The sequence below is a fragment of the Gambusia affinis genome, linkage group LG09 (assembly GCF_019740435.1).
Source record: "Gambusia affinis linkage group LG09, SWU_Gaff_1.0, whole genome shotgun sequence".
NCBI classification, from domain to species: Eukaryota; Metazoa; Chordata; class Actinopteri; order Cyprinodontiformes; family Poeciliidae; genus Gambusia; species Gambusia affinis.
In genome coordinates this window covers 240,519-255,754 of record NC_057876.1, presented here as the reverse complement: position 1 = coordinate 255,754, position 15,236 = coordinate 240,519, and the positions used below count along the sequence as shown (strand labels likewise).

Below are 15,236 nucleotides of genomic sequence, written 5' to 3'. Positions count from 1 at the left end.
ATATATATATATATATATATATATGTATGATGTGAAAAATATGATATGAAGGTTCTTATTTTGTAGGGTATGTGATCTGAGTGTTGTAGATCATTTGAGACAGTAGAATACATTTGTAGTTCAAGAGTAAGGCCACATAATCAAGGCAGTGTCCCGTTCGGTGCTGCTATACGGCTCCTTTGCTTGACACAGATGTGGGTTTATCTGAGAATATGTCATTTTAATATTGTGGGTCAGTGGACCATACAAACATCTAGTATGCAGAATTTGGCTCTGCATGTAGGGCAGGGAACCTTGCTGGATAACCAAGTCTGAGGTCTTTGTTGGTCCTGGCGACTGGCAAACCATCGACCCAAACAAAAAAGGCACCACATAGGTCTGCAGAAACACTGCTGGCACTCTGATTCATTATCTATTCCTGTAGTCAAGATACAGACAGAGATGTTGGTTATTATAGACCCAAATATGAACACAGTCTTCCCACTATTTGTTCTGAATAAACTAATAGGCCTTAATTTAAAAAGCGATTTTTTTATGACACTTTTTAAGGAAAAACACATATGTTGTTTTTTCTGACATAAGCTTAAACAATGTCAGAAACTCACAGATGTAAACTCTTACCTGCTGTTTGGCAGAGTCTAACCAACTTGGTACTTGCTGGAACTTGCATGCAGCCAATACAGGGTTCCACTTCCTGTAGATATAGGAAGAGCAAGCAAAATGCATTTGCTTACATTTCTTCGTGGTTGTTGAACAAAATCTCTGATTTGCAAGGGATTCAGAGTACTACCTGCCCACTGGGGAGTGTGTATCGTTGATTGAGCTCCACCTGAGCTCTGAAGGTTTCCAGAAAGAGTTCACTCATTGTTTGGTGGATCACAACATTGGGAGAAGTTCTGATGGGAGCTCTGAGCTTTACCCTCAAATCAGTATAATCTGTTGAGTTAAGACTAAAAACGGAAACAAAAAAATAACCAATTGGTCACTAAACCATTTATACAGAATTATTGAATGAATTGTGTACAAGCACATACACACACACCTAATATTGAATGGTCTGACTGTAGGGTTAATGCTCTCCACCCTCAAGCTCAGGATCTCTATGGGGGAAGGTGAATCTGGGCTCAGCTGATGCTGCCTGGAATCTGTCACGGTCACATGACAGTCACTTTGTAAGGCCATGTCAATGTGATATGTGGTCACCTACAAACAGAAAAAGAGAGCTGGCATTTTTGAATAACTGCTTTTTGTAACAGACAAGAGTCAGATACTCTTAAAATGCAAATAAAATTCCTCTATAAGACAAAGAAAACAAATGCATTTGAGATAAAAGCACCATTAGCCTTTGTTGTAGAGATAGAAGTTTCAAAAATAATTATAGAGATCCTGGTCTGCGTTTCTGACGGCTTAATAAGCAAAGCAAAGAAAAATGTAGCAGATGAACAGACACTATAGAGGACTGATTAAAGAAACAGAGGAATAACAGAAAAACTAGAAAATTTCAGAAGAAATTTAAACAGGCCCTGCCAAAGTGTGCCCATCGGTTGGAACCCAGAGTTCTGATCCTAAAAATTAGCATCAATGCTAAGCTTAGCTAACATGTAAGAAACACCATGTGGAGTATCAATGTTATGATGAACTGAATACCTTCAGTATGCAAACATAAGTGTGTAAGATAAAATGATCAAAAATGCTAATGTTATCCAAAGGGCTGTCAGTGGCATGTGGGGTATGAATGGCATGTTGTCTAAGTCTAACATGCTCCATTCAGTATACTAAACGTAGCTAATAAATGAAAAAACAGCTAGACGCTTATTTAAGGGAAAAGCCTAATGCCAATAGACTTTCTTGCAAAGCAGTGCACTAGTGAGAGGTGTTGCACTGCTAATGTTAGTGCTAACGTTAGCAACAACAACATGCTACCCTCCCACCAGAGAGGCTAGCACAGGGATGGGCACTCCTGGTCCTCGAGGGCCGGTGTCCTGCAACTCTTAAATGTCTCCCTGGTCCAACACACCTGATTCCAACAGCTGAATCACCTCCCAAGTGCAGTCAGGTTCTTCACAGTTCTGCTAATGACCTCATTATTTGACTCAGGTATGTGGAAGTAGAGATACATCTAAAAGTTGCAGGAGACCGGCCCTCGAGGACTAGGATTGCCCACCCCTGGGCTAGCATATTGATGCTGCCATGAGAATGTGTTCTGTCACCATCATTGGAAGTCTTTGTTACAAGCCAATATTATGGAAGTAAATATGTGCCATCAGGATTTGAATAAAAAATGCCTCTGAAATTGGAATGTTGTATATTAGTGCTTACTTTTTCAGTGTTAAAATAAATTCGGAATATATTTTTATCCTAAAAGAAAATTCAGTGTCATTATTTGTACATGGTTGCAAATTTCATTTGTTAAAAAAATTTATTCCTATAGATGGGCTGCACAGTGGCGCAGTTGGTAGAGCAAATCAAGAAGGTCCTGGGTTCGATTCCCGGCCCGGGGTCTTTCTGCATGGAGTTTGCATGTTCTCCCTGTGCATGGTGGGTTCTCTCCGGGTTCTCAGGCTTCCTCCCACAGTCCAAAAACATGACTGTCAGGTTAATTCTCTCTAAATTCTCCCTAGGTGTGAGTGTGTGTGTGAATGGTTGTGTGTCCTGTATGTCTCTGTGTTGCCCTGCGACAGACTGGCGACCTGTCCAGGGTGACCCTCCAGGTTGACCCTGTGACCCATGGGTGGGTGGATGGATGGATGGATGGATGGATTCCTATTTCAAAGTTATCAAATTTTCAAAATAAAAAATTAAAAAATTCAGCATATAAAAAAAAATCCACTTTTCAAAATTCAAATGCAATATTTTCGGTGTCCTCCAATTTACTTGCTCAAATTCACTGTCTCAAATTCAGTATCTAAAAATTTGCTGTAAAAATGGCAAGGTTACTTCAGGTCACAGTTATTAGCAATGGATGTCCGATTCCAACACCCAGCTAATCAAGTGACACGACATGCTGGTATTTATTGAAGAAATACCAGCATCACTGAGACTGGCGACCATGGAGACAAATGCAAATGCAACGGTGAGTTTAATGCTTTCATATTTCACATTCCTTTCAACAGCAGCAGAAAAATCCTCAGACATCATATTCTGGGCACTTTTGTAGACCAGAGACTGAGCACTCTTCGCCTCCTGCACGATCCAAGCTTTGTCTTGAAAGTCGTGGAGCTTCAACACAACTGCCACGGTTGCTGGTTGGGGCCCAGACAACATGCCAGAATGCAGTGACAGCAGTCCAGTTTCACACAGCCTCCTTTGAAGCTAATTTGTAGTAGCTCCAGCAGCCAGGTCTTGAAACCTGGCTGCATATTAATCAAACAGTGGTTTGATTAATATGCGTTAGATTAGATAGAATTTCTTTGCAGCCCTCAAAGCCCAATGACACAAATGTTGCATTGCCAGTGTTTCTTTCTGTGCCTAACCACAATCCATGGAGATCCCGGTTGTCTTGATATTTCCTCCAGATAGAATCAGTCTGGTGTTAGTCATTCACCATGTCAACATAACATCTGTGTCCTATTTTCAACAACGACCTATAATAATGTATAGCTCGTCTAGTTGTTAAGAGAGCTAAAAGTGTTTAAGTGTGAGCTGCCACGGATACCATTAAATAATTAATGGCTACATAAATATGATTCAATAATTAATTAGTTAAATTAGAATTAAGCAGTCATATTCTTATCAAATTTACAACAAATCCACCCGTCAATATGTGCAACTTCTCCAACTGTTGGCAACCTGACAGGCCGCCTGCCCCTAGGATTAGGTAACCCTCCACAGAAGAGAGGCTTTTAGGTCAAAACAGTGGTTTGATTAATATGCATTAGATTAGATAGAATTTAACACATTGTGTTCAAGTAATGTGCCAAATTTTCAGATTAAAATTTGTTAAGGTACATGTTAAACATTTACATGTATAACATGTAAATGTTTACAGCCTGTATGAGTTAAAACTTTTTTTCTAGGTAGATTGTGTGGATGTTATTTGTATGTAATGTTTGTAACTGTTGTTTTATGTTGCTGTCCATCATTACCTGGTCTCCATTAAAATGAGATTCTTAATCTCAAAGGTCTCAATCTACCTGGTTAAATCAAGTGTAGTATTTATTATATCAAGATATATGAATAACTGATTCATAAGGTATGAATCAGTTATTCATACCTTATTAACTATGTATGTCTCACCAAAAAAACGGTTGTCATCAAAATAAAGGTCACACACAAATATTTAATTGTTTTGATCACGGCAAGGCTTTATAAACAAAACCCCACTCAGACAAAAGAAAAAAAATACTCTGAAATGGTTCATATAAACAAATGAAATGAACTATGTTAAAAGTTGAAGGCAAAGGAATTTTGACAGACCTTTAGTGAATTCAATGAAATATTAATATGTAAGTTGTCAGAAGTGCATTTATTTGAGTAATAAGGCAGTTTTTTCCTTGCAGAAATTGTTTACCTAGTTTTGAAGAGATCACAGTTACACTCACCTTCAGTATCCAGCTGTCTGTAACAATAACTCGAGCTCCAGGCACTCCTGTCACAACTTTGTCTATTCGTCTGAACTCTCTGTTGATGCTGGCTGCCACATGGCCAGAGGTGGAATAAGGAAGCTGTGCATGAGCTTTAAGTGTCCTGCTGATGGGATGGTTGTGCCAATGGTAGCAGTACCAGTAAATGACAAGCAGCCAGCTGGTCAATTGAAGGCTTACAGAGAGAAAGAGAAAAGCTCTCCAGCTGGCACTAATCTGGTGAAACACAATACAATAGGGATCAGATTAGATACAAAACTTATCAATTTGAATAAATAAACTTAACGTTTATCTAATTTTTGGTAGCCACAGTAGTGGCGTGAAAAATAAAAGGAACACACCACCATTGTCAGTTTAGGAAGCCGATGGAACGGTCCATATTTGAGTGTATAGTACAGTTGAGTGAGCAGTACTTAAGTGCTCCTCTTCTGCACTCTGGAGGCTTGGAAAGGGGGTTAAAGGCCAGCACCTCATATGGTAGTCACTGTCACCTGCAGGTTATATCGGTCAAGCACATCAGACCCAAATAATTCAAATTTCCTTCTTGTGCCAATTGTTCAATTGTGCAGAATTATGCACTAGTGTCACCACTCTATCAACATGTTGACAGTCTGTTTGACTCAGACCTTGTCGCATTTATGTATTAATCTGTGGTACATATAACCTCAGTGATCATCCACATTTGTATAGTGTCTCAGAGAGAAATGTGAGAAAACTGATGAATTATGCAGATTTTAATTTGGTCCAAAACCCCTTTTTAATTTGAAAGGTCCTTAAGGCTCACTGGCGGAAGCATTAATATCACTGTTGTTTTGAATACTTATGACAAGTATGATATGGAGTGAATTTAAATGACAAAGGAATCATGATGGAATGTGGCAGTTTTCTATTCCAAAATCTGCAACTCCAAGTTTTCCTGACAGCCCAGTCGGGTGGAATTTTTCAAAAATTTCTTATTTTAAATTTTTTTACAAATTAAAAAGTAGTTTATATTTCAATATGCATTACTTCAAATCGACCAACTGTGAATATTAGAGGATGAATATGATCATATATTGTGTCTGATCTGAATCCCAAATACTGATTAAAACAGCACCTACCTGGTGAACATTTATCAGGTTCTTTTCTGGGGCAGCAACACACATTCCCATGAAGTAACCTGGGGAGAATAACAGCGTGGGTATGCTTTCCATTAAATATCTAATATTTCAGTAAATATTACCTAATATTTACTGGGAAAAATTATTAGATATATGGGGTTAGATATAATAAATAATATATTTATTATCTAAATATACAATCTAATATATTTAGATAATATATACTGGAAAGAATACTCATAGTATATGCATAAAAGCAAACCAGCTCTTGGTAATTTAGATTTTAAATTAACCAAATTACCGGATCAACGTTCTGTAATCTGAAAGTCTGTGACCAAGAGTCAGCTAACAGCTAACCTAGAGGAAGAGAACTGTGGATCAATACAGTGAGGCTGGTCCTCCTCAAATGGTGCCCGATGAAGTCAATATCCTCACTGCCCAACCAGGGCGAAAACGCATTTTGGATGGTTAAACCTGCTGCGCGGAATTCGTTCGGTGTAAAGATAAGACAAACAGCAAACACGGTATAAGCCAAAGTGAAAGATAACTCTGGATTCTCCATATTTTCTGGACTTTGCTTCCGTTTTCTTCTTCTTCGTCTTCTTCGTCTTCTTCTTCTTTTTTTATGGCAGTTGGCAAACAACTTTTAGGTGCATTACCGCCACCTTCTAGACTGGAGTATGGATTAGATGTTAATTCACTATAATCTTCCCATAATACCTGTTCTCCTTAGAAAACTAAAAATACTATTAAAAACTACATCCCCAGACGATCTTTGAAGCAAAATTCTAATATCTAATTTATTTTTATTCCTATTTAAATCTCTAATTAACTCCTCCCTTTCCTGAACATACTTACTACATTCTAAAAAAAATATGTTCTATTGTTTCTAATTTTCCACAATAACTACAAAAACCTGTACTGTGTTTATTAATTACTTTAAGAGTACTGTTTAAACCTGTATGTCCAAACCTTAAACTAGATATAGCATCCTATTCTTTTTTATTCCTGCTACGTTTCCTAAATTCTCCAACTTTTTTTGGGATGCTATAATAAAATCTGGCATTACTTCCTCTATCCCACTGTTCCTGCCATTTTTCCTTAATATACATTTTACTAATATTTTTAACTTCATTTTTTGCTTATTTTAATATTTTAATCAACAATACACTTTTTTGCTGCATTCTTAGCAAAACTATCTGCCAGCTCATTTCCTGTTACTCCAAAGTGGGCAGGAACCCAAACTAATTTGACCCGAGACCCATAATTTTTAATCCTAAAAATTGAATGATTAATATCAACTATAATATCTTGCCTTGATTCTGAATTTAGTTCTAAAATACTTATTAATGCATTACTTGAATCTGAACAAATTATAACCTCCCTCTCTCTCTCGTTTCCTCAATAAATTCTAGAGCCATTAAAATAGCCATTAGTTCACCTGTATACACTGTCAATTTATCTGTTATTCTTTTATTTCTCATAATATCTAAATCCGGAATTATAAATGCTATTCCTATATTGTTATTTGACATTTTGGAAGCATCTGTATATATTTGGATATATTCTGCATATTCTTTTCCTATATAACTTCCCACCTCTTTCTTTTCTAGTTGTCTTCTTTTTTCCAGTAAACTTAAATCAACTTCAGCTAGTCCAATTATCCATGGTGGAATAACAGGATGTCATGATTCATGTTCTGTCTGTCCATGCTGAGCCTAATCATTCATTCAGTTCACCTGCCATGCCTGATTGCTTTCCTGTTCCACCTGGTCCCCGCCCTACTTAAACACCTCTCAGTCTCTGCCTCCTTGCCAGATTATCGACAGCCACGAGCCAGTAGAAATCCAGTGTTTTTCTTCCAAGCCTTCTGTGATTCTTGACCCCTTTCTGTCCCCGGATTGACCCCCCTTGCCAAGACCTTGTCGGAACCCATCTATTCTGGATTTCTGGACCCTGACCCAAGCTCTGCCTCACGACCACCGAGTATCGCCTGCCCCTCAAGCTAAGTTTGCTCTCTCTGCCTACCCGTGTATGACCTTTGCCTGATCTTCGTCTTAGTCCCTGTGTGCTGCCTACTGGATCTCCTTGTGGAGAGTATCTTTGGATCCACAGCAGCCAAATCTACTTTTGTTTTCAGCTCCACCCGTTCACTGCATGACAGTGCTGTGTTTGATGACCATTCCCTGAGCAGCGACCAGTGCCTGAATATTTTATTAAACTTGTTTTTTCTTTCTAAACTCCTGTGTGTGGTTGAATTTCCAGGTCCCCACCGAGTGTCCTTACACAGGAATAACAATCACAGGACTAATTAAACTACAATTTATTCCTATATCTCTTATTTCATTTTTTATAAACCATCCAAAACAATTTATTTGCTTTTTTTCTTTTTCTTGACAAGGTTGTAGCTGAACATATGGAGGATCGTTTTCTTTATGTCCTTTAATATTATGGCTAATTGTTTTCTTCTGAGCTCCAGTGGCATCTCACCCATCTCAACTTGTAGAGCTGAAATTGGGGTATTTTTCATCGCTCCGCAACAAAGTCTTAAAGCTTGATTTTGTAATCTATGTATTTTTTTAGTAAACTACTTGAAGCTGAATTATATAAAATATATCCATAATCAAAAATTGATCTGATTACTCCAGTGTAAATTGTTTTTAAAGCTCTCCTATCAGCTCCCCATTCTTTTCCTCTTAAAAATCTCATATTTAAGATTTTTTAACTTTTTTCAATTATTTTATTAACATTAATTTTCCATGTAAGTTTTTATCAAACCAGATTCCTGAGTACTTTATTTGATCTATCCTTTCAATAACATTCTCATATAATTTGAGGCTTGCAATAATATTTAACTTCCTATTGGTAAAAATAATAACTTTAGATTTAGATATTGAGATTCTAAAGCCCAAGCTTCTACACTATGTAACGCCTCTTGTAGTTTCCTATTTACAAATTTAATATTTCTTCCCCTCTTCCAAATAAGGCCATCATCTGCAAATAACGAAACACCAAAAGATTTATCGATATTATTAAAAATATCATTAATCATTATAATAAATAGCATAGGACTTATTATACTGCCTTGGGGAGTGCCATTTTTGACTTGATGTTTTGAACTTAATTCTCCACCCACTTTTACACCTATTTTTTCTTTCAGTAAAAATGTTTTGATCCATCTATATATTCTGCCTCTTATCCCCATTTGTTTTATTTTAATTAACAATCCTTCTTTCCATAACATATCAAAAGCTTTTTCTACATCTAAAAAAATTGCTATTAAACTCTCCTTATTAATCTGAGCCCGTCTAATTTCATGTTGCAGACATAATGCAGGATCTATTGTACTTCTACCTTTTCTAAAACCAAATTGATAGGATTTAATCTTCTCTTTAGACTCTAAAAAATAAGTTAATCTATTATTTACCATTTTTTCCATAACTTTACCTCTACATGATGTTAAAGCTATTGGCCTGTAACTCTCAGCTGAATGAGGATCTTTACCAGGGGGCGCTGGCCCAAAATAGGTTGAGAAACACTGCTTTAGGCGGACTTGTTCGGACAGCTTTTTTGAGGAAAACTGACTTGGTCTCTCACAAAGATTGAATTCTTTCTCCACTTCTCTGTCTCACGTACACATGACAGGTGGCTGAGAGCTGAGCTCCTCTTTAGAACTACAATGATGGAATGTCAGAACTACAAACATGGCAGAACTCTCACTTTAGTAAGTCAGAGGAGGGCTGAATTGGCAGTTAAGAACTACAGTGATGGTGGAACTCTGAGTTACCACAGAAAGAGGCTGAGCAGAATGTTTCAACTACAGACATGGCGCAACGTTTTGGGCATTATATAACTGATTTAACCCAACCACTGTTACTCATGGGATTAGTTTGGCCATTTAAAATGAAGTTTCTGAAAATTGAAAAAAAAAGGCATTGACATTTATTTACATCTTGTAATGGCTCCTTTGGGCATTATATAACTGGTTTAACACAACCACATTGGATAACTGTGGCCATTTAAAATTAAGCTTACTGAAAATTTCAAAATAAAAGCCTCAATATTTTTATCAGGTTATTGCGCCCCCTTAGGCGGTGCAATAATATTAGCTTTTATTATCTTTTTTTCTGAGGTTAATGCAGGTTATTAACATTAGCACAAACATTAGCATTTCACTGCCCCCGACTAATGGAGTTTTTACATGTACAAGCTTTTACCTACTTTTCTTACTTATTAGCCATGTTTAGTTTATTGAATGGAGTAAGTCAATGACAGATGACAGATACCACAATGCTAACACAATGCTAATGTTAGCATTCACGCTAACATTAGCATTTTGGCTAATTTTAGCTTCTGCATTAATTTTAACATAGCTACTGAATGGTGCAAGTCCATGTTAGTTAACATTCTTGTGATTCTCCACATGCTATTTTGTAATTGTTTGCTAAACTTAGCATTGATGCAAATTTTTAGCATCAGAACGCTGGGTTCCAACCGACGGGCACACTTTGGCCCCGTTTAAATTTAAATTTTCTAGTTTATTAGTTCAGCTAGGAGTTGCACAGTGGCATTGTTGCCTTGCAGCAAGAAGGTCCTGGGTTGGACTCCAGGCCTGAGATTTTTCTGCATAGTTTGCATGTTCTCACTGTGCATGCGTGGGTTCTCTCCGGGTTCTCCGGCTTCCTCCCACAGTCCAAAAACTGTCAAATTTGTCAAAAATGACTGTCAGATTAATTGGTCTCTAAATTCTCCATAGGTGTGAGTGTGTGATTGCATGATTGTTTGTCCTGTCTCTGTGTTGCCTTGCGACAGACTGGTGACCTGTCCAGGGTGAACCCTACCTCTCACCTGAAAAGTTAGCTGGAGATAGGCACCAGCACCCCTCCCAACTCCACTAGGGACAACAATGTACAGAACATGGATAGAGGGACAGTTCAGCTACATAATAAGAAATGTCTTGTTCGATTTGTCTGGATTTCTGCACGCGTAGGTATTGAAAGAAATGTAGAAGTAGATATATTAGCTAAACATCCCCTGAAATTGGATATTATTAAATTAAGAATTCCTAAAAGCAAAGGTGAGGAGAAATCTATTATTCAAAACAAAATTCTTAAGGTATCATGAGTGTAAGCATGTGCATACATACACATATACATATGTGTTTATGAGTGTGTGTGTGTGTGTGTGTGTGTATGTGAATTTGCACACCTGCGTGTGTGTACAATAAAATTCCCTGACTATTGTTGATGATCACACTCCAGTCCGGTAGGTGGTGGTAAGTTGGTTTGTAAAAAGAAGAAGTATTATTATTATTATTATTAGTAGTAGTAGTAGTAATAGTAGTAGTAGAAGAAGATTTTTAACAATGCATTTATTTACAATTCATGAAATGCACAAAATACAATTAAAAACACAAGGTATCACATCAGGACAAGTTTTTAAAAAATAATTAAATAAGGTGCTGGTTAAATTCTAATTTTCCTTGAGTTGATATATTGCACAATATCCCATTAAAACCCCATAACTGTATAAAATTTTGCATATTCCCAGTGGCTCTGTGGAAACAAAACTCTAGTCTCAATCTGGCCTTTATATTAACCTTCCACAGAGCCACGGCATCGAGTTGAGGTCCAGCCTGGAATCTGTCTCTACGAGATAAATAAATAGCCATTTTTGCTTCAGCAATTAAATAATTTAAAATCTGACCTTTTGACTTATTGGTTTTGTTAAAACGCAGTCCATTAATAAAAATAGAACTGGTAAAAACAATGCCAAAGTGGCTAAAAACACTCATCAATAAACTAAAAAATGTCGTCAGTCTCCTACAATCAATAAAAACATGACAAACACTCTCAGACAGACCACAGAAAGGACACTCGTTCAAAACCCCTGGACTAATAATTGATAAATCTGAGTTCGTAGCGATGGCACCATGTAAAATTCTCCATTGGAGATCACCAGTTCGTTTTCTTATAGGAGGTTTATAAAGGGTCCTCCACTGAGGGGTTTGTCCTTCCAGTCGGTCCGCCCACACGCTGTTACGGAAAAATGATTATTTTTAGTGCTTAATACAGTTAATCATACGGCAGGTGTAAAATGTATAATGAACATTCTTATTTTGAACAAATTTCTTAATTTTGAACAGGTTTGCGTTAAGGATTTAAAACTAAACTACTCTATCGGTAAGTATTCAGAAACAGGAACCAAATGCAGATCAAAAGGGGATCTCGAGGAGGCTCCTGCTGTGTTATCAGAGGACAGGAGGCCATAAAATTAGCATCTACTGCAGGACAGAAGCCTGTTTGGGTCACAGAACATCAAAGGTCTTCCAGAACCACATCTGGCATGGTTTAAACTAAATACAACATAGAATGTTGAGATCATTAACATTTAATTTCTAAGACATTTTTCTAAGTATTAATAGCAAGTTTTTAACCAAAGTGTATTATCTAAGTTTAGAATGGTGAATGCTGAATGTATTTGAAAATTGTACTATCTATGATAATATCTGAATCAAATGGAAATTGAATGAAAATGTGTTGTTTAGTATTAGAAAATGGTTCAGGATTTATGAGAAGGTTTTATTGGAATTCTATAATAAGATATGAGAAGTGTTTTTTTTTTTACCTCTGGCATGGAAAGAAGCAATCATAGTTCCAATCTTAAAGCCAGGTAAAGAGCAGTCAAATCCAGAAAGTTACAGACCCATTGCTTTAACTTCTCATATTTGTAAAATGATGGAGAGAATGGTAAATGAAAGATTGAGCTACTTTGTTGAAAAGAGGGGATATTTATCAAAATGTCAAAGTGGATTTAGAAAAGGGAGAAGCACTATGGATCCTTTACTTTGTTTAGAACATGAAATCAGAAAAGGGCAAGTTAATAAGGAGAGTGTGGTGGCTGTTTTCTTTGATATAGAGAAAGCTTATGATATGATGTGGAAAGATGGACTTTTAATTAAATTGAAAAAAATGGGAATTAATGGATCAATGTTTTATTGGATAAAAGATTTTTTACAAGATAGATCAATACAAGTAAGAATAGGACAACAATTGAACAGAAAAGTTTTTTGTTGAGAATGGTACACCTCAGGGAAGTATAGTGAGTCCTTTGTTTTTTTCTATTATGATTAATTATATTTTTGACAATTTGGGGAGTGGAATGGGGTTTTCTTTATTTGCTGATGATGGAGCAATATGGAAGAGGGGGAAAAATTTAAAGTTCATTGTTAAAAAGATACAAGAAGCAATTAGTATTATAGAAGACTGGTCATTTAAATGGGGATTTAAAATTTCTATAGACAAAACAAAGACTTTATTTTTTACAAGGAAGAAAGTAACTGAAAATTTAAAACTGCAAATAATCATGAATAAGAAAGGGTAAGGGAATTTAAGTTTTTGGGTTTATGGTTGGATGAAAAACTTACTTGGAAAAATTATATTCAAAAAGTAATGAATAAGTGTAAGAGAGTTTTAAATGTAATGAGGTGTTTGGTGGGAAGTGAATGGGGTGCTGAGAGGAAGGCATTGAAATCAATATATACTGGGTTAATAAGGTCTGTATTTGATTATGGAAGTATTGTATTTGGATCAGCATCAGAAACAATATTAAAAAAATTAGAATGTATTCCGTATCAAGCCTTGAGGTTATGTACAGGAGCAGTTAGAACAACTCCAACTTCAGCTTTGCTAATAGAAATAGGAGAGATGCCACTTAATCTCAGAAGATTACAGTTAAAGACCAATTATTGGTGTAATTTAAAGGGCCATGATGGAAATCATCCATGTCAAGAAATTTTTAAATCTAGTTGGGAAAAAGAAAAGAAGAAATTAAATTCTTTTGGATGGGAGATAGAAAATATTATAAAAGATTTTGGTTTATCTGATATAAATATTAGTCAAACAGTTCCTCTTTCGCCAGTTTATCCATCTCTATTTCATAATAATGTTGTTGATTTGACTTTGTTGGAGAAAAGGAAAGGAGAAAACATTTCAGATCCATATTTGGTTCAATAATATTTAGATAATAAGTACTATGGATATGTCCAAGTTTTTACAGATGCATTTAAAAACTCAAGTAGCAATAATGGGGTATCTTTCATTGTTCCAGAATTCAGAGTTAAAAATGTAAAAGAATTACTGATGGAGTATCAATTTATACCGGAGAGATGATGGGAATTATTTTAGCTTCAGGATGGATTGAGGAAGTTCGTCCATTAAGAAGCATAGTATGCTCTGATTCAAGTTCTTCATTATGTTCATTGAAAAATAATCACACTATTAGTAGACCAGATCTTTTATTAGAAATTCAGTTATTAACTTATAGAATTCAAGCAATGGGTTTATTAGTTATATTTTCATGGATACTGTCACATATAGGAATAAGAGGGAATGAGTTGGCTGATAAATATGCAAAACAAGCTTCAAAATATAGTGATATTGATATATTAGTTCCATTAAGTAAAGAAGAAATCAAATCTATAATTAAACAAAAGGTTAAGGAAAGATGGCAGAGACAGTGGGAGGAAGATAGAACTGGTAGATGGCTGTACAGTATTCAAAGAAAAGTTGGTGAAATGAGGAGAACAGGACGAAATAGAAAAGAGGAAACAGTTATATCTAGGTTGCGTTTTGGACATACAAGGTTAAACAGTAATTTATTTAAAATAGGAAAACATCGAACTGGAAGTTGTGATTTTTGTTGTCAAGAAGAGACGGTAAAACATGTTTTGTTGTTCTGTACAAAATATTCTGTTGAGAGAAGGAAATTAGTTAGTCGGTTACAAGAAAATAAATTACAGTTAAATTTACAAGATATTTTGGGAAAAATTTTTACTTCTGAGGATATAAGTTATTTAATTAATTACCTTAAGAAAACAAAATTGATAGAAAAGATATAAGTTTTTTTGTTTTGTTTTGTTTTGTTTTGAGGGGGGTGTATATAGTTAGCGTCCCGATCCACACTCCATTCCAGTAGATGGCGGTAATGCACATCTAAAAGTTGCTTGCTAACCGCCATAAAAAAAAGAAGAAGAAGAAGAAGACGAACCGGAGTAAAGAAATGGAGGAATGGCAAAAAATATGGAATGAAGATAAGAAAGGAAGAAGATTATATGAAGTGCAAAAGTCAGTTCGAATTCGAAGCATTAATGAAAGAAACAGAAGAGAAGAAATAATAATTAGTAGATTAAGAATAGGTCATACCTACTTAAAGGACATGCTTTATTTAATAGGGAGGAAAAATAGTGATAAATGTGAGAGATGTGGAGAAAAAGAAAATGTAGAACACATACTGATGAACTGTAAATCATATGAACTTGAAAGGGAAGAATTAAAGAGAATAGTTAGAAGTATAGGCCATGAATGGAATCTTAAAGGTATATTAGGAAATGAAGGAAACATAACAGATATTCATAAATTAAGGAAAGCATTGTTTATCTATCTTAAGAATACAAAATTAAAAAATAGAATCTAATAGATGTGAAGTAACGCTGCTACACACTCATGTACAGTAGGTGGCGGTATGCACCTTAAAGTTGCTTGTGATCCGCCAT

At 35.9% G+C, this 15,236-nt stretch overlaps 1 protein-coding gene across 3 annotated transcripts; it reads right to left on the bottom strand.

The window, feature by feature from the left end:
* Positions 1-203: 203 nt before the first annotated feature.
* tmem129 (transmembrane protein 129, E3 ubiquitin protein ligase) lies at positions 204-7,350 on the bottom strand. 3 transcript variants are annotated; one of them, XM_044126793.1, is made up of 7 exons: positions 7,282-7,350; positions 5,684-5,742; positions 4,542-4,799; positions 1,043-1,203; positions 791-950; positions 622-694; positions 204-418 (listed from the first exon to the last, which is right to left on the bottom strand). In XM_044126793.1, the coding sequence occupies exons 2-7, from the start codon at positions 5,732-5,734 to the stop codon at positions 234-236; spliced, it is 888 nt and encodes a 295-aa protein (XP_043982728.1). In that variant the 5' UTR covers positions 5,735-5,742; positions 7,282-7,350; the 3' UTR covers positions 204-233. The 3 variants fall into 3 exon arrangements, with proteins under 3 accessions (XP_043982728.1, XP_043982727.1, XP_043982729.1); XM_044126792.1 differs by lacking the exon at positions 7,282-7,350 and adding an exon at positions 6,041-6,302; XM_044126794.1 differs by lacking the exon at positions 7,282-7,350 and adding an exon at positions 5,985-6,003.
* Between the last annotated feature and the right edge of the window lie 7,886 nt (positions 7,351-15,236).

Coding starts and splice junctions, on each gene's coding strand:
- tmem129 (XM_044126792.1), bottom strand. CDS start 6,245: ATGGAGAATCCAGAGTTATCTTTCACTTTGGCTTATACCGTGTTTGCT. Junction 951..1,042: donor GTCAGACCATTCAATATTAG/GTGTGTGTGTAT, acceptor TTCCGTTTTTAG/TCTTAACTCAACAGATTATA. Junction 695..790: donor ACACACTCCCCAGTGGGCAG/GTAGTACTCTGA, acceptor CTATATCTACAG/GAAGTGGAACCCTGTATTGG.